The sequence below is a fragment of the Phoca vitulina genome, unplaced genomic scaffold (assembly GCF_004348235.1).
Source record: "Phoca vitulina isolate PV1807 unplaced genomic scaffold, GSC_HSeal_1.0 scaffold1, whole genome shotgun sequence".
NCBI lineage: Eukaryota > Metazoa > Chordata > Mammalia > Carnivora > Phocidae > Phoca > Phoca vitulina.
Genome location: NW_022589704.1, coordinates 100,207,087 through 100,232,028, shown reverse-complemented (window position 1 = coordinate 100,232,028; position 24,942 = coordinate 100,207,087). Strand labels below are relative to the sequence as shown.

The window sequence follows — 24,942 nt, the reverse complement described above, 5'->3', positions numbered from 1 at the left end:
CCCCTCCTGGCGTTCAAGAACCTCTGATTCTGCCTCAGTTTGCAGGGCATGCCTGGTACCCTAGAAGCAGGAAGCTACAAGGATTTGTTTGCACAGGATTTACAAGGGGGTTTCTGTGACACCTGCTCACTCCCGGGCTGGGTGAACTGCCCTGTTCCCTTACGGGGGGTGTTGAAAATTGAGTCCCCTCTCCCCGCTCCCTCCTTTATTTTTAATCTTCAGGTTCCCCGGTCATTTTTGTTGCTTCGTGGGCTATCAGCAGGCACTTTCTGGAAGATGTCGGGTAAGCTGTTTGAAGGAGAGGTAACAAGAGTGTATTTTATATTGTCCAGTTCTTCAAGCAGGATGGGCACTTCTTTGGAGCTATCTAGAAGAGGCCTGTTTTTTAAACGGCGGGGGGGGGGGGGGGGGGGGGGGGGGGGGGGGGCCCACAGGCGAGTACTCTGGAGTGCTGGGCTGGTGTGAGCTTGCAGATGGGTGGTGGCCTCCACCGCGTCCGCACCCTCCTGGGCCTGCCCACACCATCAGCTCTGTGGAAAGCAGGTGCTAGGCAGGAGCCGTGAAAGTCCAGGCAGGTGCCACTCAGTGAGGCAGCTCTGGGCCAACCGAGCTTTTCCTTCCTCCTGGGATCCCCTCCTCTGCTCCTCCCTACCCCTGGGGCGGGGGGGGGGGGGGGTGCTGTGTGAGAGTCCAGGAGGTGGGTGTAGGAGAGCGGCATCCCCAGTGACTCCCGATGGGGACAGAGAGATCTAGTCTTTTCTCTAAAGCTGCCAGGCGCTGAGGATGGAGGTAAGCGCAGGGGGGCCTGCTGGGAAGTAGGCACGAGGAGAGAAGCCGAGGAGGAAGTGAGGCGGCCTGACAGAGCAGAGGCAGTTTCTCACGGACATGCTGATGCAACCAGCCCAGGATGTGGATTCGGTCGGAGGAGGCTTGCCAGTGTGTTTCGGTCCACCTCTGGCCCCAAATAATCATTTCAAAAGAATTACTTTAATTGGGTGAATTCGATTTTTTGTAAAATCTGGATTTTTAGCTTCTCTGGAGAACATGGGAAGTTCTACCAACATCTCTCATTTTCCCTTGTGGCAAAAATCAGCCGGAGCCGATGTGGCTGCCTTAGGCCCCACGCATGCTCTCCAGCTTGCCAGGTAGCCCCCCACACCTGATGTCCCAGGGTCCTGAGGCCACATGTCAGTTACCCAGCCACTTCACTCACTGATGTCACCTGCCTGGCCCTTGTTGGCAGTTGAGTTTGTCACTGCGCTCGCTTTGGGATTCTGGGATCTTCTGGCTGTCAGGTGCCACACAGGTCCGCTGCCCCGGACACTCACTGGGCGAGTGTGGAGACCAGGGGGCTGCTCCAGCGGCCTCCGAAGTGCTCCCGGGCGGCCGGAGAGGGTCAGTTCTAACAGGGCTGGGCCCCCAGCCGCAGTGCTCGGGGCCACCAGCATGGTCCCTTCCTCAGAAGAGCACTTGAGGGAACTAGTCTTTCCTGGTCCCCTCAGCTCTCCATTCCTAACGATGCCTGGCTGTCCTTCCACAGGTGCTGGGACATCAACGCCAACGCGTCCATCTGGTGGGTCATTCGGGGGCCCGTGATCCTCTCCATCCTGGTGAGTGGCCGTCTTGCCGAGCTGGGCTCCAGTGGGAGAGACGGAAAGAGTGACTGGCCTGGACAGAAGGCCAAGAGAGACCACTAGCTTTGTTCCCTCCAGGAGCGGGGAGGGATGAACCACAGAGCTTCCAGAGGCTGGTCAGCAGCAGGAGGGTCTAGATGGGGGATGGGAGAATGGGGGCTGGGGGGTGCGAGTAGGATGAGGGGCAAAAGTTTACATAACTCTCTTTGGTTCGTGAGTGGCCACTAAAATGTGGCGAGCAGAGCTCCTTGCCCTACACTGGCTGGCTCTGTGCTGGCCCGAAATGCGCCCCCTTCGGATCTCTGGGTCCTGATCTTTTTTCTAGGCGTTCCTCTTGTTAAACTGAGAAGAATCACTGAGCTGGGATCATAGGATGGGGCTGGGGAAAGCTCAGTGAGGCTTGGTCTTGGGCCTTTGGGGTGCTGTTGGGGGGGCCAGGCCTGGAGGGGTGGCCCCCAGGGAGAAGATATAGGAGCGACTCTCATGGACCGGGAGCTCAGAGTGTCTCAACTGGGCTGCCCTTCAGAATCCCCTGGGAGCTGTTTCAAATATCTCTGGGTAGCCAGAGATTCGGGCTCTCTTCGTTCTGGGAAGGGGCCTGAGTGCTCAGCGGGGGTTTAAGTTCTCAGGTGCTTCTGCTCTGCAGTAGGGTTGGGACGCCTGGAGCTGAGCCTGTGGGTAGAGACAGGAAATAGGGGGACAGAGGGCGGGGGACCCACCGGGGTTGTCTCCTGGAAGGAATCAGCCCCTCAGCTGTGTGCAGGGCTCCGAGGGACACCATGGCCGCAGGACCCTTTGGCAGGAAGCTCCCTTCATGGATCTGCTGCAGGGGGGTGGGGGGTGGGGTGGGGTGCAGCCCAGGGCAGCAGCCCCCACCCACCTCTTTCACTGGCTGGCTCGTGGACCTTCCAGGGGGCAGCTGGGAGGAGGCGGCCATTCCAGGACCTCCTTCTTTTTTCTTTTCTTCTTCTTTTTTTTTTCCCCAAAATAATAGAATTCATGTCAAAAAAAGTTGGAAGATAAAAAATGTGTTTTCCAAAAGGAAATAAAATCACACATACTTTTAGCACTGAGACACACACTGTGAATACACATGTGCTTTTCCTTCCTATCTTTTTCTTTGAGCACACACACTTTTTTTCAAAATGCTTAATATAGTTTTGTATACTAGTTCGTGTTTCTCACTTAGCAGCAGATGTGAGCTGTCCCGTGGCCTTTGAAATTATTTGATCCACCGATGTGCTCTGGCTGCATAGTATTCCCATAGGAGGGTCTTTCTTCCTTTAGTTAGGCCCGTTTCCTTGCCGTCATTCTGGGGCTCTGACCGCGCCGCCCAGGAGAGCCCCGGCTGAGGGACGATGGACCCCGGGGGTCCTGGCGGATTTCACCAGACTCTGGTCTCTCTAGTGATGTTTGGTGAGCACTCCTGATGCAAAATCTCCCAACAGGGCCCCTGGCTGGCTCAGTCTGTAGAGCATGCGACTCTTGATCTTGGGGTTGTGAGTTCAAGCCCCACACTGGGGGTAGAGATGACTTAAATAAATAAATAAGAACTTAAAAACATCTCCCAACCAGTAGGTCATGGGGCCTAGAATTCCACTATTTAGGACTCATTCTTGAGAGCTTAAAGTTTATTTTTTGTTTTTTGGGTTTTTTTGTTTTTGTTTTTGTTTTTATTTTTGCCTTCAAGTGCTCCCTATGAAGTTAAATGCAACTCTAAGATTAAAAAAATAAATAAAAGTAAAATAGCCTTTATTCATTTACACCATGCATCGCCAGCTCCGAGCAAGATGCATAAACAAACAACAAGCTGAGAAGCAAAGTTCTCAAAGAGGCAGCTGGGCTAGAAGTCCTGGACAGGCCACTAATCCTTGTCTTTTGGCCAGCATTTCCAGGCCCCAGGCTGGTTGTGTGAACAATGAGGGTGCCCGGCTGGGCGATTCCACTGATCCCTGCTTCTCTAAATGGTTCTGGAGCTGGTAGGTGGGTGAGAGAGGAGGAGAGGTACTGGGCGCCACGTGAGCACCTTTATAACATTCTGGCACTGGGCTGGGGGAAGGGGACACCAAACGAAATAATGAGACTGCATTCCTGTCCTTTAGGAAGATATTGAATTGACACGTAAGTAGACACACACAACTTTGACAGGTGCATGTGTTTGGCCTCTTTCAAATATTTCAAGTGCTTACGCAGTAACATGATCCCTAACTGCAATGTATCAGGAAAGATAGGTAATCAAGGGCGGCTTCCTGGAGTTGGTGATTAAACTGCAAAGTGACTATAAGGCTTTGAAGCAGTGGTTCTCAAAGTGTGGTCCCCAGACCAGCAGCTTCAGCATCACCTGCAAGCTTGTTAAAAAATGCAAATTTGGGGGCCCCACCCCAGATTTACTGACCTGGAACTTCTGGGGGAGGGAGACCCCCAATCCGCACCCAAAACTTTAAGAACCTCTGAGAGAAGAAAGCCTTGCCACTCAAAGTGTAGCCAAGGACTGGATTTGGCATTACCTGGAGCTTGATAGAAGTGCAGACTCTCGGGATGCTTGGGTGGCTCAGTTAGTTAAGCGTCTGCCTTTGGCTCAGGTCGTGATCTTGGGGTCCTGGGATCGAGCCCTGCATCAGGGTCCTTGCTCAGCGGGGAGCCTGCTTCTCCCTCTGCCTGCCGCTCCCCCTGCTTGTGCTTTCTCTCTCTCTCTGGCAAATAAATAAATAAAATCTTAAAAAAAAAAAAATGCAGCATCTCAGGTCACCGGTGACCTGCCTTTTAACAAGGTCACCAGGGAACGCCAATGCATTCCAGTGTGAGGAATCCCTGCCACAACTGAGCAGACCTTAGAGCTCCTGCAGCCAGGGATAGGCGCGGGTGCTGTGTCAGCTGTCACCTCTAGACAGCCTGTTCCACTGGGACTCTGGGGCGGCAGGCTGGGCCGGGTGGCTCAGCGACCTGCAATCCCGGGTGTGGTCTGCAATGCCTTCTCTGCCCTCAGGGCCAAGGGGTCAAGGCCAGGAGAGGTGGCAATCACCTTCAGCCCACACTCCCCTCTTGTGTTTTACAGATTAACTTCATCCTTTTCATAAACATTCTAAGAATCCTGATGAGAAAACTTAGAACCCAAGAAACAAGAGGAAATGAAGTGAGCCATTATAAGTAAGTGGAGGGCAAAGACCCAGGCACGCTCAGTCAGTCAACAGGTATTTAGAGTGCCTGTGGTTTACCCAACTGGCCCTGGTTCCAAGGAGGTTATGATGCAATTGGGAATGGGGGTGGGGAGAAGTGGGTCCACTGGGAAGCCTTAGACGCAGGTCCAGCAGTGGGAAGATAAAGAAATCTCTGAGGATCCCAGGGAGCAGAGATCTGTGTTTGGGGCAGCGTTAGGGAGTCTGCCAATGGGCTTCAGGGACCCAAATTCAGAGAAATGTGTATAGGTCTGTGTATTTTTCAGGGGAGAAAGGCTCTAGCTTTTATCTGATTTTCAAGATGTGCGATCCAAAAATACTTTAAAACCTTTAAGATGTTAAAGGGAGATGCTGTATTAGCTTGATAGGGCCCCCATAACAAAATAACCACACATGGGATGGTATAAGGAAGAGAAATTTATTTATGCGGAGTTCTGGAGGCTGGAAACCCAAGATCCAGGTGCCCACAGGTTTGATTTCTTCTGAGACCTTGCTCCTGGCCTTGTAGACGGGTGCCTTCTCCCTGTGCCCTTACCTGGCCTTTTGTCCTGTGTGCCGGAATCCTGGGTGCCTCCTCCTCTTCTTATAAGGACACCAGGTGATTGGACTAAGGTCCCACCCTAATGACCTCATTTTACCTTAGTCACCTTTTTACAGGCCCTACCTGCAAATACAGGTAGGTATTTCTGAGGTCCTGCAGTTAGGGCTTCAATGGGTGAATTTGGGTGGGGGAGACACAATTCAAAACAGAATCTTTAAAGGCAAATCAGTGTCCAACGAAGACTTCTCTGTGATGTTCTGGGCTTTGAGAATCTGGCAGTGACTTGGATTGCTTGGTGACAGATTCTCCAGGACATCTTTAGGGCAGTGGGCACCACAGTAGGGTGGAGCTGGGGAATCCAGGATAAAGTTGCCAGATAAAATAGAGGATGCCCAGTTCAGTCTGAATTTGGGATAAACAACGAATAGTGTTTTAGCACTTACTCCCCCAAAATATTATTCCTTGTTTATCTGAAATTCAAATTGAACTGGGCATCCTGTATTTTTATTTGCTAAATTTAGCAACCCTAATCTGGGATCTGGGAAGAAAATGAAAGAACTTCTCCTTATAGATATTTATTATCAGAAAAATAAGAATGCTGGTTTCGTGAATAATAGGTTCAATGACACATGCACGTAATTTATAAATAATAAAGTTATTTGGGTGGATACGTGTTCACATTTTTTTTTCCTGATGGCGTGCATGATCAGAAAGTGTAGAGGACTGGCCCTGGGTGATGGGTACGTGGGAGTTGGAAATTCTCCAAAATACAAAGTAAAACCACAAAGATTTGGGGGCACCGCTGCAGGCCTCTGCAATCTGGCAGGTTGGGGCTTGCAGAGCTGTGCCGGGGGGGAGGGGGCAGGACACCAGCGGGTCTGTGTCTGCAGGCGCCTGGCCAAGTCCACCCTCCTGCTGATCCCCCTCTTTGGAGTCCACTACATCATCTTCGCCTTCTCCCCAGAGGACGCCATTGAGGTCCAGTGGTTCTTTGAATTGGCCCTTGGCTCGTTCCAGGTAAGCTTCAGGGATTATGACCCTTGGGAGTTCATAGAGACAGCAAGCCAGGTCTCCCCGGAACGGTCCGGCGCTGCGGTGTGGGATGCCTCATCAGGCACACACCCAAGAGGAGGTGGGCAGGACCTCACTGTGCTGTGGGACCCTGAGTGGGACCCAAGTCCCCGCACCGGTGAGATAGGGGTGGGAGATAAAACTAAGGAGAGAGACTGACTCCAGAGAAGACAAAAAGGTACATATATAGTCAAATGACGTTAGCTGAGGGCTGTGGCTGAGCCATCAAAAAGCGGGGCAGGAAGATGGGCATTGTGGGAATGGGCGAGGGTGGGTGTCTGAAAGAGAATAAAGTCCTCCTCTTCATTCTGGGAAGTCCATGAAAGTGCCCCAAACTGAAAAATCCAGAAGGAGCAGCATCAGCATATTATTCAGAAGCAGCAAAGAGAATTCCAAGTAGTTGCCTCTGAGGCACAGGAAATGGGGGCAGGGGTGTTCGGAGGCTGCTCTTGTTTTGTGAGGAGAATCATTGGACTCTTTGAAACTATGTGCACACACAATGTATCAAAAATAAAAACCAACTTTAAAAAAAAGGAGAGTGAGGGGAGAAATCACCTACCTCCTAATTCAGTGAGATCTTGTGAGGCTTAAAAAACAAATGGTAAAAACAACAACAACAAAAAACAAATAGTAAACATGTTTGGACAGGACTTTTGTTTACACTCTCATAGCTGTCTCCTTCCAAAAATAATATGATGTAGCTTTCAGGAAGACCATACAGAGGACCCCCCCCCCAAAAAAAAGTAGATGAAGGATCAGTGAAAAAATAAAATAAAAGTCAAAATTGAGTTCATACAGAGAAGCAAATTCAATAGAGTGCTATGAAGGTAGGAGAGATGGGTCAGACATTTGGTTTGGAGCTTCACAGTAGCCAAAGCAAAGACAGAAACACAATCTGTTCCAAGATTTATAACATCTATAGATGGGGACAAGCTAATTCTCAGGAAAAGCCTAGACATTATAGGCTTTGGGGCCTGAGAGAAATTTCTCCCAGGGGATTTTCCTCAAGAAGCCAGACTGTCCTCAACAACACTGATTATCCTGCAAAGTCCTCCTCACTGGGGAGACTTTGGTCTCAGGATGGGGCTCAGAGTCTCCCCCAGTCCCTGAGTTCGGTTCGGGGGGGGGGCGGGGATCAGGGTCATCCTCCTGTCACTTTCAGCTTCCAGGAACACTGGGAACACATTCTTGAGCAGAATCCGGTCTTGTCCTAACCCTGCCTTCAGACCCTACCCCAGGGCTGTCCCCTTTCTCCTCACTGGGTTCTCCTCTGCCCAGCGCTCCCTGCCAGCGCCCAGGCCTCCAGAGAACGCAGCCTCTTGCATAATCCATGTTCTTTGTTTCTGGACCAGGGAGCTTTCATGCCCACCTGCTCTTGTAACGTGTGGGGAGGCTGGGCTCACACAATGGCCCATTTAGCAGGGGTGGGGATTCCAGGTCCACAAGGGTGGAAGACCTTGAACTGGCTTCCAGAAATGGGTAGTGACCTCACTTCGAGCATGGAGACCCAGACCTCCCTGCATAGAAAGGGAACTTCCTGTCCCCTGGAGTTGGGGCTTGTGGTTGGGGCCGAGGCTTGCCAGTGAAGGCCATTCGGCTTCTAAGGAAATGGCTTGTCAAGAGAAAACCAAAAGCGCTTTCCTAATGTTCCCATAGAAATGTTTACGCAAGTCTTTGAGGCTTTTAAACCTTTGTTCACATACAAACATATATCATTTTATTGTATATTATACACGTATATTCTATATAATGTACATATTTTTTTAAATTCTGTATTATAGAAAATGTCTCCCATATATTAAAGTGAAGAGAATAGTAGATAGTGAACCCACTATGTGACCACTGCCCACTCAAGTCCTGGCTGGTTCCATCTCTGTCCCCATCCTCTCCCTTCACCCCATCCCCCGTCATTTTAAGCACATCAAAGGGATGGATTTACTCAAATGTAAATATTCTAGTACGCATCTCTGGAAGAGAGGGGCTTAAAGACACACAGAACCACAATATATTATCAGTCATAGACTTCTAGAAACGAAAGTTGATTTGCTTTTTCTGATTATAGAAATAACACTTATTGTAGAAAATCTGGAAAATAAGGAATAGTTAAAAAAGAAAAAAAAAATCATCCATAATCTCATGACCTCAGAAATTACCTGTTAAAATGATGATGGGTTTACTTCTAAGTCTCTCTCTCCCTCTTTTTTTCTTTTTAAGTCTCTTCTCTATCCAGGAAGACACACATGTACACACAGCCCATATAACTGAGGTCATGCTGTGTGCGGTTTTCTAACTTGCTTATTCTAATTCTCTGTCTTCCAAGACTTCATTTTTAATGATTGTATAAAAACTGTGGAATTTCTTAAACTTGCTGGCTGTGGGAGGCCTGCCCTATCGATATTTGGGGCACGACTAACTTTCCCTCCCTCGGGGCTCCCTCACCTGACCTGTGCAGATGTGTCCCAGGATCTTGGAGGCCCAGGGGTAGGACCTGCTGGGCCCAGTGAGATGGGCAGCCCCCGCAGCCAGCAGCCTGACCACCAGCTCTGGGCCAATCGCACACAGTGCCAGTGCTGCCGAAACCCCCTGTGACTCAGTTCCTCCCTGAGGGAGACAGGGCTCCTCCCCGCTAGGGCTTTGGCAAGGATTAAAGGAAGCATCTGGGACCCAGCACCCCACAAGTAAGCAGGCCAGGTGGCACGCCGCATCCTGTTCCGTTTCATCTCTTAGCCTTTCACACCCTCCAACAGTGGTTCCCAACTGGGAATGTCCATTAGAACCACCAGGGATTTTTCAAAGCTGCTGCGGTTTCCATCATCCTCAGACATTTGGCCTTGGGGTATGGAGTGTTTACTCCCAGGTGATTCTAACGTGCTACAAAATTTGGAAACTGCGGCCTTGAGTAACTGTTCCAGCCGCTCACCTCCTCCAAATGATGCCCATTCTGGGTAGTGGTCCTCGGTGCCCGATATTCTAAAGCAAATTCTTCCAGGTCTGTCACTAACTCTTGTTACAACGACCGCAGCCCTGAGCAATTGTATGTATTAAGCTCACCACAGCAGGGCTGATTCATCATTCTTGGGGGTCTTTTCCAAGTAAGTAGGTGAGGGCAGGCCTGGATGGGACTCGGAAGGGGGCCTTAGGGCCCCCTGAGGTCAGAGCTAGGACACCCAGGCCTCTGAGGGGGAGGGAAGCCTCAGGGCAGAAGGAAAGGCAGGCTGGCCCAAGGCAGCTCCCTGAGGAGGTGAGCAGGACATAAGCACTGAAGGGACCCTGCCCGTAGCTTATGGTCCCAAGCGGGCCTCTGGGCCTCAAATCCTGCATCTCGAGACCAGAGTCCCTGTCCTGGCAAAGCTCCGTGCCAGGATTGGGGGGCAGGGGAAGGCACCCCTGGGAAAACAGGCGCTCCAGATACTAGGGAAGGAGGGTCCTAACAGGTACTGACCCCCATCCCACCAGGGAACATAATGTGTATATAGCCTCACGGCCCCAGCCAAGGTGATATAAGCAGGAAGTCACACCCACTGCTTGCTGGCCGGGACCTACACTCGGGGCTTTGTCCCGACCTCACGCTCGCACATTCGTGTTTCAGTTTGAACGGTTGCCTGTTTTGGAACATCTCCATTTCCAGCTTATCTTGAAAATGAGCCCACCCACACAGGGCACAGGGTCTCCCATGGGCTGGCCCCACCCCCTACCTGAGGGACAGGTGCACATCAGGGGCCGCCACTCCCTGCTTCTCCCAGATGGCCCACCTTACTAATTCAGGTGACTTGCCCCGTCCCCACTGGCCCAAGTTAGCAGCTTCTACTCTGAAATCCCATGTGTGCAACGCCCCACGCTGGACCCTAGCCCTGCCCCAAGGAGCTGAGTCTGTGCTGGATGATGCCGCCACAGCCAGAGACACTGTGGGGACCCCAGAAGAGGTAGTCCCAGGCGCCCCCCCCCCCGGGGGTGAGAGGTGTGGGAAGGCTCTGGAGCACTTCCTGGGGAGAAGTGAGCCTGGGGCTGGCAATTTAAGGACATGGGGAGGAGGTTGGAAGGAGGCCAGGTGCCGGAGCACCTGCACTGACCCCCTACTGCTCTGCCCCCCTGCAGGGCCTGGTGGTGGCGGTCCTCTACTGCTTCCTCAATGGGGAGGTGAGTGTCCTCGGCTGCCTCGATGGAGGAGCTCCCTAGCCACTGGAGTCCTGCTCAGAAGCTCCCTGGAAAGGGTGGTGGGGAGACATGGATGGTGTGGCTGGGGGAGGCCTGGGTCCCCTGAGCTCACTTCCTAGGAGCACTGAAGAACCAGGAGGCCTAGTTAAAACAATTGCTGGGCCCTACTCACCCCCCATTTCTAATTCAGCAAAAGAAGGATTCTGTACGTCTGGGTTGGAGCCTGAAAATGTTTAACAAGCATTCCAGATGATTCTTATCCTTGGGCGAGTCCAGGAACTAGAGGAAAGGGCAAGCACCCCAACAAAAACCCAGGCTCCTGACTGCTGCTTGCCTGATGGGTGATCCTGCTCATTGCCCTTCTCTGGGCCTCAGTCTTCCCCTCTGCTCAATGAGTGACTTGATGATGAAATCTCTGACACTCAATTGCTCACTGACCCCCACATGAGTGCTGACTCCCCAGGAGGGCTGCACACTTACCTCGAGGTCTCTGCTCCTCCCCAGAGCATTTGGGTGGGGACCCACACAAGCCGTGCAGCCCACATTAGTTGAATAGTGTTCACACAAGTAAGGCCTTTCTGTAACTGGTGACCATTTATCTGGTTCCCCACACTTGAATGGGAAGAACCTCTGTTTTCCAAACTCCAAGCCTAAAGCCTGGCTTCAAAGGTTTTGGGCTGCTACAGCTGGGAACTGTGAAGATTTCCAAAGAGCAACTCCAGGGTCCCCAGATAAGGTCTGAGCTAGGGTGGCTTTATGGGAATGGGTCCCATTGTCCCGGGTGATGATCTGGACGTTGGAGTTCTGGAATTCGTGAAACAAGCCCAGGCCCCTTCGGGACACAAGCAGTAAGGTGGCAGGTGAAGGCATCCAGGCGAGAGGGGGCCCTCGATCCCTACTGGACATTGGGGCTGGAAACGGCCCATCTGAGTGGCCTGCGGGAGAAGGGGCGGCAGGACCCCTGGGCGGCAGAGGCAGGGCGCGTGCCGCGGTCCCGGGCGAGTGAACGGGCCTGTGGGCACCAGGTGCCCGTCTGCCCGGCTGACGGCTGGTCTCCGGGCCAGGTGCAGCTGGAGGTTCAGAAGAAGTGGCGGCAGTGGCACCTCCGTGAGTCCCTACTGCGCCCCGTGGCCCTCAGCTCCTCCTTCAGCAACGGCACCAGCGGTCTGGCCCACAGCACCAAGGCCAGCACCTCGGAGCAGAGCGGGGCCACCTGCAGGGCCGGTGTCATCTGAGAGTCTGGAGCAGGGCCATCCACGGGACAGACACCGAGACGGGTCATGAGAAGGCCAGACACTGCTGCGGGACAGTCCCGGAGCCGTCTTCTCAGCAGACATCATCTGCTTCCTCCTGTGACCAACAACCCCCCCTCCTCTGAGCCTTGGGATGGGGAGGGGGCTCTGGTGAGAGGTTCCTCGGAACTGAAAATAACGGGGGGACCATGGGGCAGGAAGAGGGCCTGGGTCAGGGGCTCCAGAAGAGGACAGGGAAATAAATGGTAGCTGGGATGGGTCTGGTCTGTAACTGCCCACTCGTTTTGGCCCTCGAGACACAAGGTGAAGGAGGATGCTCCCGCTCACTTCCCTACCCCTTCCTGGAGTTTCCAGGGTTAAGTTTGAAGCCCATGAAACAGGAGAAATGGAGACCCTTGGCCCTGGGTGGACCCTCCCTACGCCTCACTACAACTCACCTGCCCAGCTGCTCTGACCCTACACTTCAAGACGACTGAATTAATCTGATCAAGTCAGTGAGGCCAAGAGAGCCCCAAGACCCCCAGCTTCCTCAGTAACCCTAGCGTGGCACAAGACACCCCTCTATTCCTCCTGCTTGCCGTTATCTACAGCCCTGGGGGCACAACAGCTGGGAATAGAGCATAGATTCCAGGGGACAGAAAAGAGAAACAGGTTCACCAAGGTCCCGCAACTTGCCCAATATACTCTGCAAGAAGGGGCATGAGTTCAGTCCAGGGCTTTTGGTTTCAAATCCCCATGCTCTAAGGCTGCGTCTGTTTCTTCACTCCTGGGCACCGGACAGGGGCCTGTCTCCCCTTTATTCTCTGGATCTCAGTTCCCTTGACTGTAAGCACACCCTCATCACCAGCCATGTGAGGATTAAAGTGAACTGAACATTTGAACCCTTTTATAAAACAAAGCCTACCAGTGTTTTCGGGGGCGGAGGGGAAGCATTCTGGACAGAAGGCACAACATAGAGAAGGCATCTTGCTGGTGGGTGACCCTGGACATGGCTGCCCCCCTCTGGGCCCTGGCTTCCCACCTCCGCACCTCCCCACTGCAGAGACAAGGTCACACCCCTTTGTGCCAGATGAACGGCCCCTGGAATGAAAGGTCAGGTGCCTATTTCCCAGGGCTAAGAACCCAGCCCGTCTGGTTGATGAGCTCTGTTCTCTGAAAACCGGGTTGGCCCATGACACCTTTCTTCAGTGATCTCTAAGGACTCCATATACATTTTGGAGTCCAAGTTTTTTAAAAACCCACGAGAGAGAGAGAAGCACCCAGCCCAGCCCAGAAAGTGGAGCCTGCCCACCAGGGCGGGGCAGAGACCAAAAACCCATACCAGAAGTAGCTAGAGTGGAGCCGGTGGAGAGGGAAGGGGTTAGTGTGGAATGAAATGGCTTGAGGGCAAATCCCCCAGCTCTGGGGCAGAAAAGACACTGGGAAGGGGGCAACTGGTTCCCCAGAAATGCACATCTGCTGGCAAGGATGGAAATCTCCACTGGTTCCTGGTCCCCTTCACCTGCACTCATCCCCAGGATGGCTGTTAATCATTACTCAAGGCCCAGCAAGGCCCCTTGACCCCCCTGGAGTTCCGCAGGTCCAGACATGAACTCTTTGGAAATGTGCTCTAGAATCAAAAATGGTACCCGAGGCCGTCTTGACCCTTATCAAAGCCGGACGCGCACACACGCTCGCCTCGGGAGGACCGTGTATTGGGCTGGAGGGCTGTCCTGAGAAGCTTGCTGGAAGGGTTCAGGCAGGATCCCCAGACAGGACAGCCGGCTGCAGGAAGTTGCAGTTATTCAAGGATTATGCACCGCCCCCCCCCCCCCACACACACACAGCAAAGGGCAGGGTTCAAATCGAGTCAAATGGTTTGAAAACCTAGCATGTGGAAGAGATCGAGGGAATCCTGAATTCTGCCTCCCTAGCATGACTGAAGCTATAGCAGGGAAATGTGCCCATAAGGCCCTTTGAGCTGGTGGAAGAACAGTCCGAGGCACTGACTGGATATGCTTTGCTGGAGGAATGATCCACTCCGGGCCTAATCCCAGGAGACCCCAGGGGCCCCACAGCCCCTATCCTGGCACAGAGTCAATAAAACAACTGGGAGCTGCACTTAGCTGTGCGGCCAGCCCAGGCGCCGTTACCCACACTGCTTCCAAATCTATTCTCATCCTGGAAGGATTCAAGAAAGGATTTTAAAAGAAGGATTCAAGAAAAGGGTTTTAAAACGTGTTACTTCTCCTAAAATCAACATCCTAATAACTGGGCTAAAGCTGGTGGCACTGAAGCACCCTCCTGGCCTCTGGCCCCGCAGGCCAGCTGCAAAGGCTGCTGGGCTGAATCTGGCCAACCACCCAAAGGTTATTGGCTGAGAGGCAGCAGTTTCAAGGTCATTGCCCCCCCCCCCCCCCCCCCCCAGAGGTCACGTGTTGGAAATGTCCCATCTTGACCACACTTTCTCGTAGAACCTGATGTCCTCGGATTTGGGAGGGGGGCCTAAAATTTCCTTGGTTGGCCCCAGGGATGGGTGATGCTGTTAATGTGAAGGCCACTGATGGCATTCAGAAAGAAGAGGAAGGAGGCCGTGAACTCGCACCAGAACATCAGGGTGAAGCCAGTGAGCGTGACGTGGTTCCAGAGGAGGATCACAAAACTCAGGAGCCCCCCGGAGGAGAGGACGAAGGAGACGAGGAGGACGACAGAACCCATGGCCCACTTGCGCCGTGAGTGGAGGTCCTCACACACCTGGGACACCATGAGGAGCTCTAGGCCCAAAATGGCAGCCACCACGGCCAAGGCGCCCACGCTGCGGGCCAGGACCATGCCCACGGCCAGCCCGGGCATGTGGGCCCAACTCAGGTCTCTGAGACAGTGTGTCCCCGTCTGGTTGGACGAAGTGCAGAAGTGCCAGAGCCCGAAGAGGCGGTCCTCAGCCAGCAGCCAGTGGCCATCGCAGATGGAGACGGAGGAGAGGACCAAGGCCAGGGCAGCACACACAATGATGAGGGCCCGGATGAAGGATTCCAAGAAGGGCCGCTGGGGCCTCCTCTGGGCCAGCAGCCTCTGGGCCTGGAAGACACCACGGAGGGCATGTCAGGGAGGGCCCTCCTCCACCCCTCCAACCTTTTTAGGGAAAATCCTTGTCCATGCCCCCGGCTTCCCAAAGCCTTATTTTCTTCTGCTGCAGTCTCCTTCGAGGCCCAGAATGCCCACCTTTGCAAGTAGCTTCCTTCCCAACTCCTCCTTACCTTTCAGCACAGACCCACTCCCTTGGGGAGCCTTTCCCCCATTCCACCTGCTCCCTGTCCTCTATTCAAGACCTAGAAGCACCGACTACCCAACTATTCACCAGGCATGAAAAGTTCCCTGACCCTTCTTTCTTTAATGATCTTCACGAATAAGAAATCCAAATTCTATTGACCAGCAGGTTGGCAGATCCTCGTCAGTTCTGAATTCAGAAAACTCGTCAGGCCAGGCTAGTGTGACCTTGAACTTGCAGTACCCCCTGGGTTTCTTTGTACACAAAGCAAGAATCCGGGCACCGGATTATTAGTATTCTTTTTTTTTTTTTTCAGTTAGCACGCTAATACAAGGCTACATTCCCCTTCTCCCAGGACTTCCCAGTACACTTCAGTTTTACCCTAATCTCCACCCAGCTGGTTCTGCATGTCCCAGACTCCATGTTATTACCTTGTTTTCCTCGGTACTGAAAATGATGTTTGCACTTTGCCCTTCAGTCTTGCTCAGCCTGAACCTGAACCCCACCCAGAGTTCGCCAATCAATATGTCTGTCTAGCAGCTTTTGGGCGTGGAGAGGCCCCTGAGGCTCTCCTTCAGCCTCTAGTTTCAGCCCTGAAGGGTGCACCCACCCCTCTCTTCTGGCAAACTGGGCCAGGACACCACCCAGGCATGGGTTCCATCCCCAACCAGAAAGCAAAAAAAGAAAAACACTTCAAAGAGTCAAACTCCTTACCACTGCCAAGCCCTGCACCCTCTGCCCTGCCTCCCTCTCCCACTTCACCCAACACACTCTTCCTGGCCCCCTTGCTCAGACACAGCAGCCCTCTTTCTAGACCCAAGGACAAGCCTAGAACTTTCTTCCTCAGACCTACCGGCCCCTCTGCCTAAAAGGTTCTTCTCCAGGCTACCTCCTTTTCTCCATTCTTCATGTCTCCGTGGAAATGTCTCTTCCTCAGAGATCTTTCCTGCCTCCCCCACCCCATCCATACCAGGCCTCCTCCAGTCAGGCGGCTTGTTTTCTTCACTGTTCTGACCACCAGTTGTCCATTCCCTTCCGACTTGTACTTCTATATTGCCTACCGCATGCAGACACTGTGCTCTCCAGGAGGGCAGGGCCTCCCAATCAGGCACTGCTGCATCCCTGGTGCTTGGTGCAGAGCTTGAGCTGGGCATTCAGTGACAGCTTGCGCAGAGCCGTGGGATGAATGGTCATTGTCACCACTGTCACTGCTACCCGAAGCTCCCTCTCAATGAGTCTCCTACCCAGTCATAAATTACCTCCTTTACAGTGTGTATGGAAGCAGCCCAGGTCACACCCCAGTCTGGGAGGCAAGCAAAGCAGGTAACTCATGCGCATCTGTCACCGCGGGGGAAACCGAACAAGGACGACGGGGTGCACCCTGTACCATGTGCAAATGGAGGCTTCCAGAGGCCAGTCGGTGGGAACACCTCTCAGTTAGGGACAGAAAGCAAAGCCATGCTCCTGGGAGACTCCTGCGGTCGGAGCCCCAGCAGGAACATCAGGCCGGCTGCTAACCTGCCCACCTGAGCAGGAGCGACTGATAAATTTCAGCCCGAGGGCTATGTGAGTAAGGACCCGGTTTGCTTTCAGCACTTCTGCCTAAGCAGGGCCCTATTTTACTCAAACCTGTGAGGTTCGTAAGAGTAGGGAGCTCCAGCAGGGGTGTGTAAAGAGGGAAACTGTCACGCAAAGGTCAGATGACTTCCCCAAGGTCACTCACCTAAATCACAGTAAAGCCTGTTACAGCTGCCTGGACAATTGTATAATGTGCACGGCATGGGATGCATCCAGCCAATACATACTGACGGGGGCCTTCCAAGTTCGGGGCCTTTGTGTTAGGGGCTCAGTATGACTGGTGAGGAAAAGGAGTAGAGTGCAGAGGGATGCCCGAGGCGGGGTCAGGGCCCCAACTCACATCCCCAAAGGTAGCCTGGGGCGTTATAAAGAACACCCCAGTGGAGTTGGCTGTGGTTTCTCAAACTGTGACCCCCTGCTTCCTAAGCGGCTTCCAGGTGCTGAAGCGGGGCGGGGCGGGGGGGGGGGGGGGGGGGGTAGGGGACGCTTCCCACTTCAACCACAACAGGTCCTTCTTACCTGCTAGAGACACTGGTGGCCTAGGAGTCTGTCTTGGATTCCATCAGAGAAAAAAAAAAACAAAAAACAAACCAAAAAAAGGCTTTCCTGCTAAGAAACAGACTAAGGAAATCTTGAAACCTCTGCTTCTACAAACCATTAAAGGTGTTTGTCCTTGGGTGGCTTCTGAATCTCTTTGGCCCTGGGTTTCTCATCTACAAAATGGAGTTGGCGACCCCTGCAGGACAGCAGGTGCCATGAAGTTACCTGGCCAGGTTACGAGGCCGCCAGAAGCTGGTTGGTAAGGTCCTAGGATGGGAGAGCCCCAGATGCAAGGCCCCAGTCAAGTCACGAAACCCAGGACCCAGGACCTAGGGAACAGGTACGTCCTGTCCCCCGCTCAGCCCCACCTGCCTTGGGCACAGACTGGACTTTAGTCTCCAGCCCTTCAGACACCACACTGGGATCAAAGAGAAGACAGCTCACATCAGTTCATTTCTTTCCCCTCCCACCTCAACGCAGGGCTTCGTGGAAACTCTCTGATCACCAAGAAAACTCCCAAGGATTAAATGAGATCACGTCCATAACGGTGCTTGGGGGCTACTGACAATATGAGCAACAAGATGAACGCATATTGGAGTCTTCATTCCTAACCACCCTGCCCCACACTCAAGCTGCCTGCAGCTTTGCTGACTTCCAGGGACCCAGGGCCTGAAACCTTCTGGAGGGCAGCTCGCCACAGTGTGGTCAGCGGAGGGCCAATGGACAAGAAGGAATGAAGGCTGTCTAGTCCTGCCCCTGCCCTGCCCGCCTCCAGCTGTGGGACCTTGGCCAAGGCACTTTAATCTCTTTTCTTCTGCGGAAAAAATGTGTTTCTCTTTCCCATCTCTAAATCTGAATGATTTCTATGATCTCCAAGACAGGGTCACTCGACAGTCCTGGGCCACTGAGTCCAATGCCAAGGTCTTCTTTTCCTCTATACCCCAGGACCCCACCGGCTCCCCTCAACCCCAGAGGGTCTGCTCACTATTCAGTCCTCATATCCCCAACATTACCCCCCACCCCATGCATGCCTCCAGACTCTGCCCACTCTGGGAAGGCCCAGGTCAGGCCCCCATCATTAGTAACCAGAAATTTCTTCGCCAGCTTCCTAAAGAGTTGGCCTGCACGACCCCAGCCAGCCTGCTTTTTGCTGTCTGTCCTCTGGCATGCATGCATCCCTCTTCTCTGGGTTTTCTTGCCTACGAAGGAAGATACAGCATCTTCCTCCTGGTGATTGTGGGTGGGGCTGGAATGAGTTAACACAAGATCTTAGAACAGCCCCTGGCACGGCTTTAAGGGACTCCTGAACAGCAGCGACGATTGTCGGACAGGGACAGCGCCCACCCCGCAGGGCAGCCTGTGCCGCGCGCCACCCTCGCGGCAGAGCCTGGGGCTTGAGCTCCTCTCGCCCACGCGCGCCCCACGGCCCTCCCCCGCCTCTCCCGACGCTAACGAGGTCCCTCACCTGCTACCAGTCTTCTGCACCCCCCGCCCCCCCTCCCGGGCCCGCACACAACGCCCCCGTCCCGTTAATCCAGCCTGCCGATTTTGCACCTCTTAATTTAGCACTCACTTCCCCACACGTCTTCTAAATCCTTGTTTGCAAGTCTCTCTCCGCAGCTGGACCGCGGGGCTTCCGGAGGGGAAAACCTCACCCTGTCCCACCCTTCTCACGGTGGGTCCCCCTCTTCCCAGGGCCTGCCCGGACGCTCCCTCCTCAAGACTCAAGGTTCAGATCTAGAACAAAGAGGAGGGACTCGCTGCAACCCGCCCCTCCTCCCCTAAGCGGCTGTGTCCTGGCTAGATGGGGTTTGGGGGGTGCCCGGCGGGTAGGGTTTCTCCTGTTAGTAAAAAGTAGAAAGGGCAAGTAGGATTCGGAGCCAAGAAGTCCTGCTTTGCATCTAGATTATGTCGCTTAGCCCGCTGCCATGGGCTGGCTACTTCACCTCTGAGCCTCAGTTATTTTGTCTATCAACTGGGCGGAACAGCATCTACCAGAGTCAGTGTTGGGGTGCGGGGGTTTGGGCAGTTGCATGCAAAGTCAACGAGCCTCTGTAATCGTTAGGACGGTCGGGCCAGTCGGGACGAGGCGAGCTGCTGAGATGCCTCCGTGGAGAAGCTCGCTCGCAAGGTAGCTAGCGGTCCCGCCACCCATTTGCCTTCGGACAGCAGCGCGCCCGAAGGGAGGGGGCAGGAACGGGGTAGGTTCTCAGCCAACAAAAACATCTTTCTCCAGTCTGAGAAATCAAACCTTTGGGGATGTGGGTCCCCCCCAACCCCTCGCTACAGCCTTCTCTAATAAGTATCCGCGCGCCGCAGCGAGTGCGTCCCCGCCCCAGCACCCGAGACGCGTCTGGGAGATGGTCTTTCTAGCCCCTGCCCAAGAAAGTTCTGGCTTTCCCCGGAGACGCATCCTCACGTTACATAAGACATGCCTCACTTTGCAAGTGGACTGTGTCCATCCCTCCACCCCAGACGCGCCTCTCCTTTTTAAAAAGGAGGCGCCCCTCTGGTGAGCCTAACCACGGTTACTGGTGACCCCCCAAAGAGAAGCAGAAAAATCCACCCAAGAAGCTTGGGAGCCACGGGTGCTTGCAGGGCCGCAAGGAGACCGCGCGCAGGAGCAGCACTGGGGGGGGGCGCCCCCAAGTTGCTTCCGGCCCACCTTCCTCCGAACCCCGCAAGCTTGCAACAGAGGGCGGGCACGACGGGGCACTCCCGGCACCCCCGTTCCCCCGCGGCTGGATCTGGTGCTCGGCGCAAAGTCCCCTCCCGCCCCCCGGTGGGGCAGAGCCCCGGGCCGCTCGGGGGCAGCGGGCTCAGCGCCCCGCCGGGTCCCCGGGGTTACCTGCACGGCGATGGCAGTCATGCTGCGCCCGGGCTCGGCCGCGCGCTCCTCCTCGAGCCCTCCGGCCGCTCGGCTGCGGGCGCCTGCTCCCGGCCGGGCCCTCTCCCCGGGGGCGGAGCAGGGCGGCTGGAGGGCGGGGGAGAGGGACGGGGCAATCAAAGCGGAGCACTGGAGCCCCGGGGCGGGCGCGTCTGGCCCCGCCGCCCTTCGCGGCTCGGTTTACGCTGAGTCAGCGCTGGCGGCCTGGAGGAGCCCCCGGGCAGGGGCGGGGAGGGAGGGCTCGGGACAGGGGGGGCGCGGACCAGGCCTGAGCCGGCAAGGGTCCCCCACAGTCTGAGGGAGGAGGATCCGGCACTCGCGGGAGGGCTGATCCGGCTGACTTCGGCGCCGGGAGTTAACTTCCTTGCTGCAGAACCTGGGGGAACGACTTCTCCTGGGGCTTATTCCTCAAGGGAGGGCCAGGCCAGCGCCAGAGGAGTCGGTTCCAGTCCCAGCTTGTCCGGAGGAGGCAGTGAGGTCCAGAGAGACGAGGCACGCTCCCCGGCTCTGCTGTCTTCCTCACCCGCTGTGTGGCCTTGGGTTGCTTATTTAACGTCTCTGAGCCAGGGTCAATAAATAATATGTGTGAAAGGTCGGGGCCTTGCGAGGCCCTCAGTAAGTATAAACAGAGGGGAACTTCCTGGGGCAATCCTTGCATCGTTTTCTCTCCCCCAAAGGGGGATGTACAAACCCGCTCCCTTCCTGGCCTCAGGGACCACTGAAAAGGCAAACAGGACGAAACAAAAGTCATTGTTCTTCCTTGACTTTTTTTTTCTTGATAACTCTTCCTTGACTTTTGATGGGGCCTGAGTTCTAGAGGAGGCAGCCCATAAAGTCCCAACCAAAAAGGAGTGGGAGTGGGGAGTGGGTCCAAGGGCAACAGATTCCAGCTAAGACCCTCCTTTCCTTCCTCAGCTGTAGGGAAGTGTGTGTGGATTAGGAGGGGGACGTCTGCTTAAAATAAAGCAAGATCCTCTTTCTCTGTAACTAAGTGGGATCAATTAAATTATTTGGCTCAATTAGGCAGGCAGGCAGCTTCCCTGTGACTTTACCCAAGGACATTCCAAATAACCACATTTCTCCTGGACCAGAGAATTTCCAGATGCTAAGAATGAAACAAAACCAAACACAAAAACAACAACGACAACAAAACCAGGGCACTTCTCTCTTTTCCAAGAGCCGTGCACGAAAGGGGGAGAGTTACAGTAGGTAGTCTGCATCTCCCTGTTAGATGTTCATCTGACTCCCATCACTGGCTGAGAGACTTTGTAAAATCCTTTAACCCAGTCCTTGGGCGTAGGCACAGGAGGGCCTCACTCAGCCTCGCATATTGAAGTTCAGTGGAAAGCCAGGCCTGGGCTTAACTTTCACCCCTTCCCACCATGCTGCACCAAAATCACCTGGGGGGACTTATTAAAACAGCGATTGCTGGGCCCCAGCCCTGAATTTCTGATGGAGTAGGTGGAGGGCAAGGCCCCACTGTGTGTGTGTGTTTCCAGCAGGGGACTGTTGCTGCTCCTAGTCTGGGAGCCCCGCTTGGAGAACCACTGAGCTAAGGCGAAGAGCAGCTGGCCAGGCCCAGCCAGGTCGGCCCCTCTCTGCTGGAGGCCTTCCCTCCATGGCTCTCACTTGCCTTCTCCCCCACTTATGGCTCCCAGAAGCCAGGGCTCTAGAGGAGGGGCTCACACAGGAAAAGAGGACCTAGCCCTGTTGGGGTTCCCTTTCCAGAGCCCTAGGATGCTCTGTGGGAGGGCCTTTCTGGGGTTTCTGGGGCCTGAAGAATTTCACATGACCCAGAGGGGAGTGCCTGGACTCGAAATCAGGAAGAACTGTCAGGTTGGCTGATCCGTCCCCACCGTGTGCTTTCACACGCCTTCTAAGATTCCATGTGTGGTCAGGCATGTTTGGGGATCCATTGCCTGTTATGCTTCCTTGGTAAGAATAGAAAGTCTTGAATCAGTGGAATTTAGAACATGTCTTGTCAGCAAGATTGCTGGAGAAGCAGAAATGGCTTAGACATCATAAGGAGGAAGTGACGGTCATTTTATTGTTATAGGAAGGCCCAGGCACAGCCAGGAGTCTGGGTGGAGTTTGTGCTGAGAACCAGGCATCAAGTCTGGGAGCTGGTCACCTGGGCTGGTCCTTTGCATTCTAGAATCCCAGAGTTTCTTAGGTACCTCCTTGGTTCCCAGGGCTTGGAGCCGAGTGGGCGCACAGCACCCCCTTGGTGTACCCTTAATCCCTGGAGATGGTGAGAGAGGCAAATAACTCTCCAGGATGACTATCTGGAGGGGTGAGGGGTTCCCCCATGCCATGGGGACCATGGCAGGGCCAGAGGCGAGGGTCAGGGTGACTGGGTGGGACCCCCAGGAATTAAAAGCAGAAATAGCATGGGGGTGAGTGATGGCCTCTGGGACAGCACAGAACCGGCCCTAGTCCTTGACTTTCTCTGCCTTTCCTCCGGACCATGTGACAGCTTCAATATTGGTCCATCCCACTTCCCTGCTTCTAGGCCTGGCCCATGCTGGGAAAAGAGGGATGGCATAAAGAAAGGAAGAAATTGGCTCCCATTCTGCCCTTCTGACCACTCTTTTGGTGGAAAAGACACAGGCATTGTTCTCAGAGACTTCCAAGGCAGAGACACAGGTACTGATTAATGAATCAACAAGTAAATGATTGGTCAACAAGCACTCCCCCACCTCTGGGCCTTTGGTACTTGTTGCTTTCTGTCTGAAATGTACTTCCTCAAGATACTCACATGTAAGGCTCCCCACCTCACTCTTTTTTTTTTTTTTAAGATTTATGTATTTATTTATTTATTTGACAGAGAGAGAGATTACAAGCAGGGAGAGCGGCAGGCAGAGGGAGAAGCAGACTCCCGCTGAGCAGAGAGCCTGACCTGGGGCTGGATACCAGGACCCTGGGATCATGACCTGAGCCAAAGGCAGATGCTTAACCGACTGAGCCACCCAGGCCCCCCCCACCTCACTCTTTTGAGGTCTGGGCTTAGAGATCACCTGCTCAGGGAAGCTTACCATGACCACCACATCTAAAACCAGCCCCCTGTAGTCATCAACCACACACATGCACGCACAAGCACGCAGGCACGCACGCGCCCATCCCCTCTCCCTCTATAGTGTAAGCTCCAAGGGGCCAAGGACTTTGCCGTGCTCACTGATATATCCCTGGTGCCTAGGACAGAGCCAGGCATATAGTGGGTGCTCAATAAATATTCACTGAATACACCAATGAGTTGATTGAATACCTACCCTGTACCCACCACTGTCCTGGCCAATGAGGGACAGGGAAGAAAAAGACAAAGTCTCTGTCAGTGGTAAAATGCTTGGGTTTTAGGGTCAAATTCTGTTTCCCCCTTTTTTTTCTGCTCCCTCCCTGGCCTCCCCAGTTCAGGCCACATCCTCCATCTCTTTAGTCCCTCACACCTTGGGTCCAATCCATCCTCCCTACTGTGGGCCCCATCATCTCTGAGCCTGATGCCTGTGGACTAGCCTCCTACCTGGCCTCCCTCTTTCCACTCCCACCTCCTCTATTCCTTCTTGCAGCTTCCCATCCCCTTTCCCCAAAGCCCATGAGGCTGGAGTTATCTGATCCTTGCCCACCCCTCCGTGCTCAGGTCCAGCTCCCCTTGCCTGCTTGCCACTCGGGCCCAGGGCAGGAAGCTCCAGCTGGTCTCAGGGCTTCTGTGTTCCCTGCTCCCTCTGTGCGGGAGGCCCTCCCACTTCCCTACTTCTAGGGTGCCTGCTGGGCAGGGGTGTCTGCTGGGCTGGGCTGGGGCCTCCCTTGACTTCCCAGCCTGAGTAGCAGCACCCCCCACACACACACTTGCCCCTCTCTATGACCTTTGTATGCTCTTCATCATTAGCTCAGCTTCTCTATTTGCTTCTTGGATTTTCTGCCTTCCCCTCTAAAATACCAGAAGCCCCATGAGGGCTGGGACTGTCTCTCACTGCTGCATGCCCAGTCCTAAAAATAGGGACCCTCAGTAAAGCTCGCAGAGCGCAAAGCGATGGACCAGGCTTAAGATGCATTCTGGGCCCATTACTTCCCTTCTGGAAGCCTCCCTTTGATGTCAGATGGGGAAACTACCCCTCCTGGTGTCATGAGGGTCACATGAGGCAACTGCTGTGAAGTGCCCTGCAGACTGCTTGGCATACACGTGCCTGACGTTCTGTGGTCTGGACTATCCAGTGTCCCCGACCCCAGGGACGGTTAGATGGGAGAAGACGCTCCAGTCCTGCTGTTAGGGAGCTTCAGCCTGCGGAGGGAGATCCCTGCCCTAGAGTTTTCTCCCTTGAGGGGTTGGGGTTGGGGTTGGGGGGCAGGGGCTCCTGATCTAAGGCACAAGACCAGCAGACACTCCAGAGACTCGAAGGCACTAAGGGAGTCTTCCAGGAGCGCCACGGTTCACAGGGCAGCTTGCAAGCTGATGACTAAGCCTGCCTGCAGCTAGCCTTGTACTTCGGACCTCTCCAGCTCTTGCCTGCTTTCTGGCCTTCGAGACAGAACAGCACCACCCGCCGCCTCTCCCCACTCCCCTCCGCGCCTCCTCCCCACTGTCCTGCCTTCACCCACTGGGTCGTCCTCTTCTCCCAGCTGCCTCCACACCAGGCCTCCACCTGCCCTTTGCCTCCTCGGCTCTGCACTCCAGCCCCGCATTCTGACCTCCCCGTCGTCGCGGGCCCCACAATTGCAACACACAGACCTTGTTTACCACATTCTAGTGCGGCTGGGGGCCGAGGGGCTTGCCTCTGTCCCTCCTTCCTTCCAGGCAGGCCGCAGGTGTAACGTTATCTCTGCAGCTTTAGCAAGTCCCATGGCACCAGCTTCTGCTGGGGGTTA

At 54.3% G+C, this 24,942-nt stretch overlaps 2 protein-coding genes across 2 annotated transcripts in view; one reads left to right on the top strand and one right to left on the bottom strand.

Annotated features, from left to right (window-relative positions):
* SCTR (secretin receptor) overlaps positions 1-12,674 on the top strand; it is a 76,521-nt gene extending 63,847 nt beyond the window's left edge. Inside the window, exons 9-14 of the mRNA XM_032404811.1 lie at positions 223-283; positions 1,541-1,610; positions 4,690-4,781; positions 6,242-6,368; positions 10,518-10,559; positions 11,642-12,674. Of these exons, the coding sequence (XP_032260702.1) occupies positions 223-283; positions 1,541-1,610; positions 4,690-4,781; positions 6,242-6,368; positions 10,518-10,559; positions 11,642-11,812 (563 nt within the window). The 3' untranslated portion in view covers positions 11,813-12,674. The remainder of the gene's footprint in view (positions 1-222; positions 284-1,540; positions 1,611-4,689; positions 4,782-6,241; positions 6,369-10,517; positions 10,560-11,641) is intronic.
* Positions 12,675-13,959: 1,285 nt separating this feature from the next.
* Positions 13,960-20,132, bottom strand: TMEM37 (transmembrane protein 37). Its single transcript, XM_032426480.1, has 2 exons — positions 20,044-20,132; positions 13,960-14,887 (listed from the first exon to the last, which is right to left on the bottom strand). The coding sequence occupies exons 1-2, from the start codon at positions 20,062-20,064 to the stop codon at positions 14,315-14,317; spliced, it is 594 nt and encodes a 197-aa protein (XP_032282371.1). The 5' UTR covers positions 20,065-20,132; the 3' UTR covers positions 13,960-14,314.
* Between the last annotated feature and the right edge of the window lie 4,810 nt (positions 20,133-24,942).

What these genes read in the sequence shown, in the direction of transcription:
- TMEM37 (XM_032426480.1), bottom strand. Translation starts at nt 20,064, where the DNA reads ATGACTGCCATCGCCGTGCAG. An exon ending in TGACTGCCATCGCCGTGCAG is followed by an intron (nt 14,888 to 20,043) that starts GTAACCCCGGGG and finishes GGTGTCTTCCAG; the next exon opens with GCCCAGAGGCTGCTGGCCCA.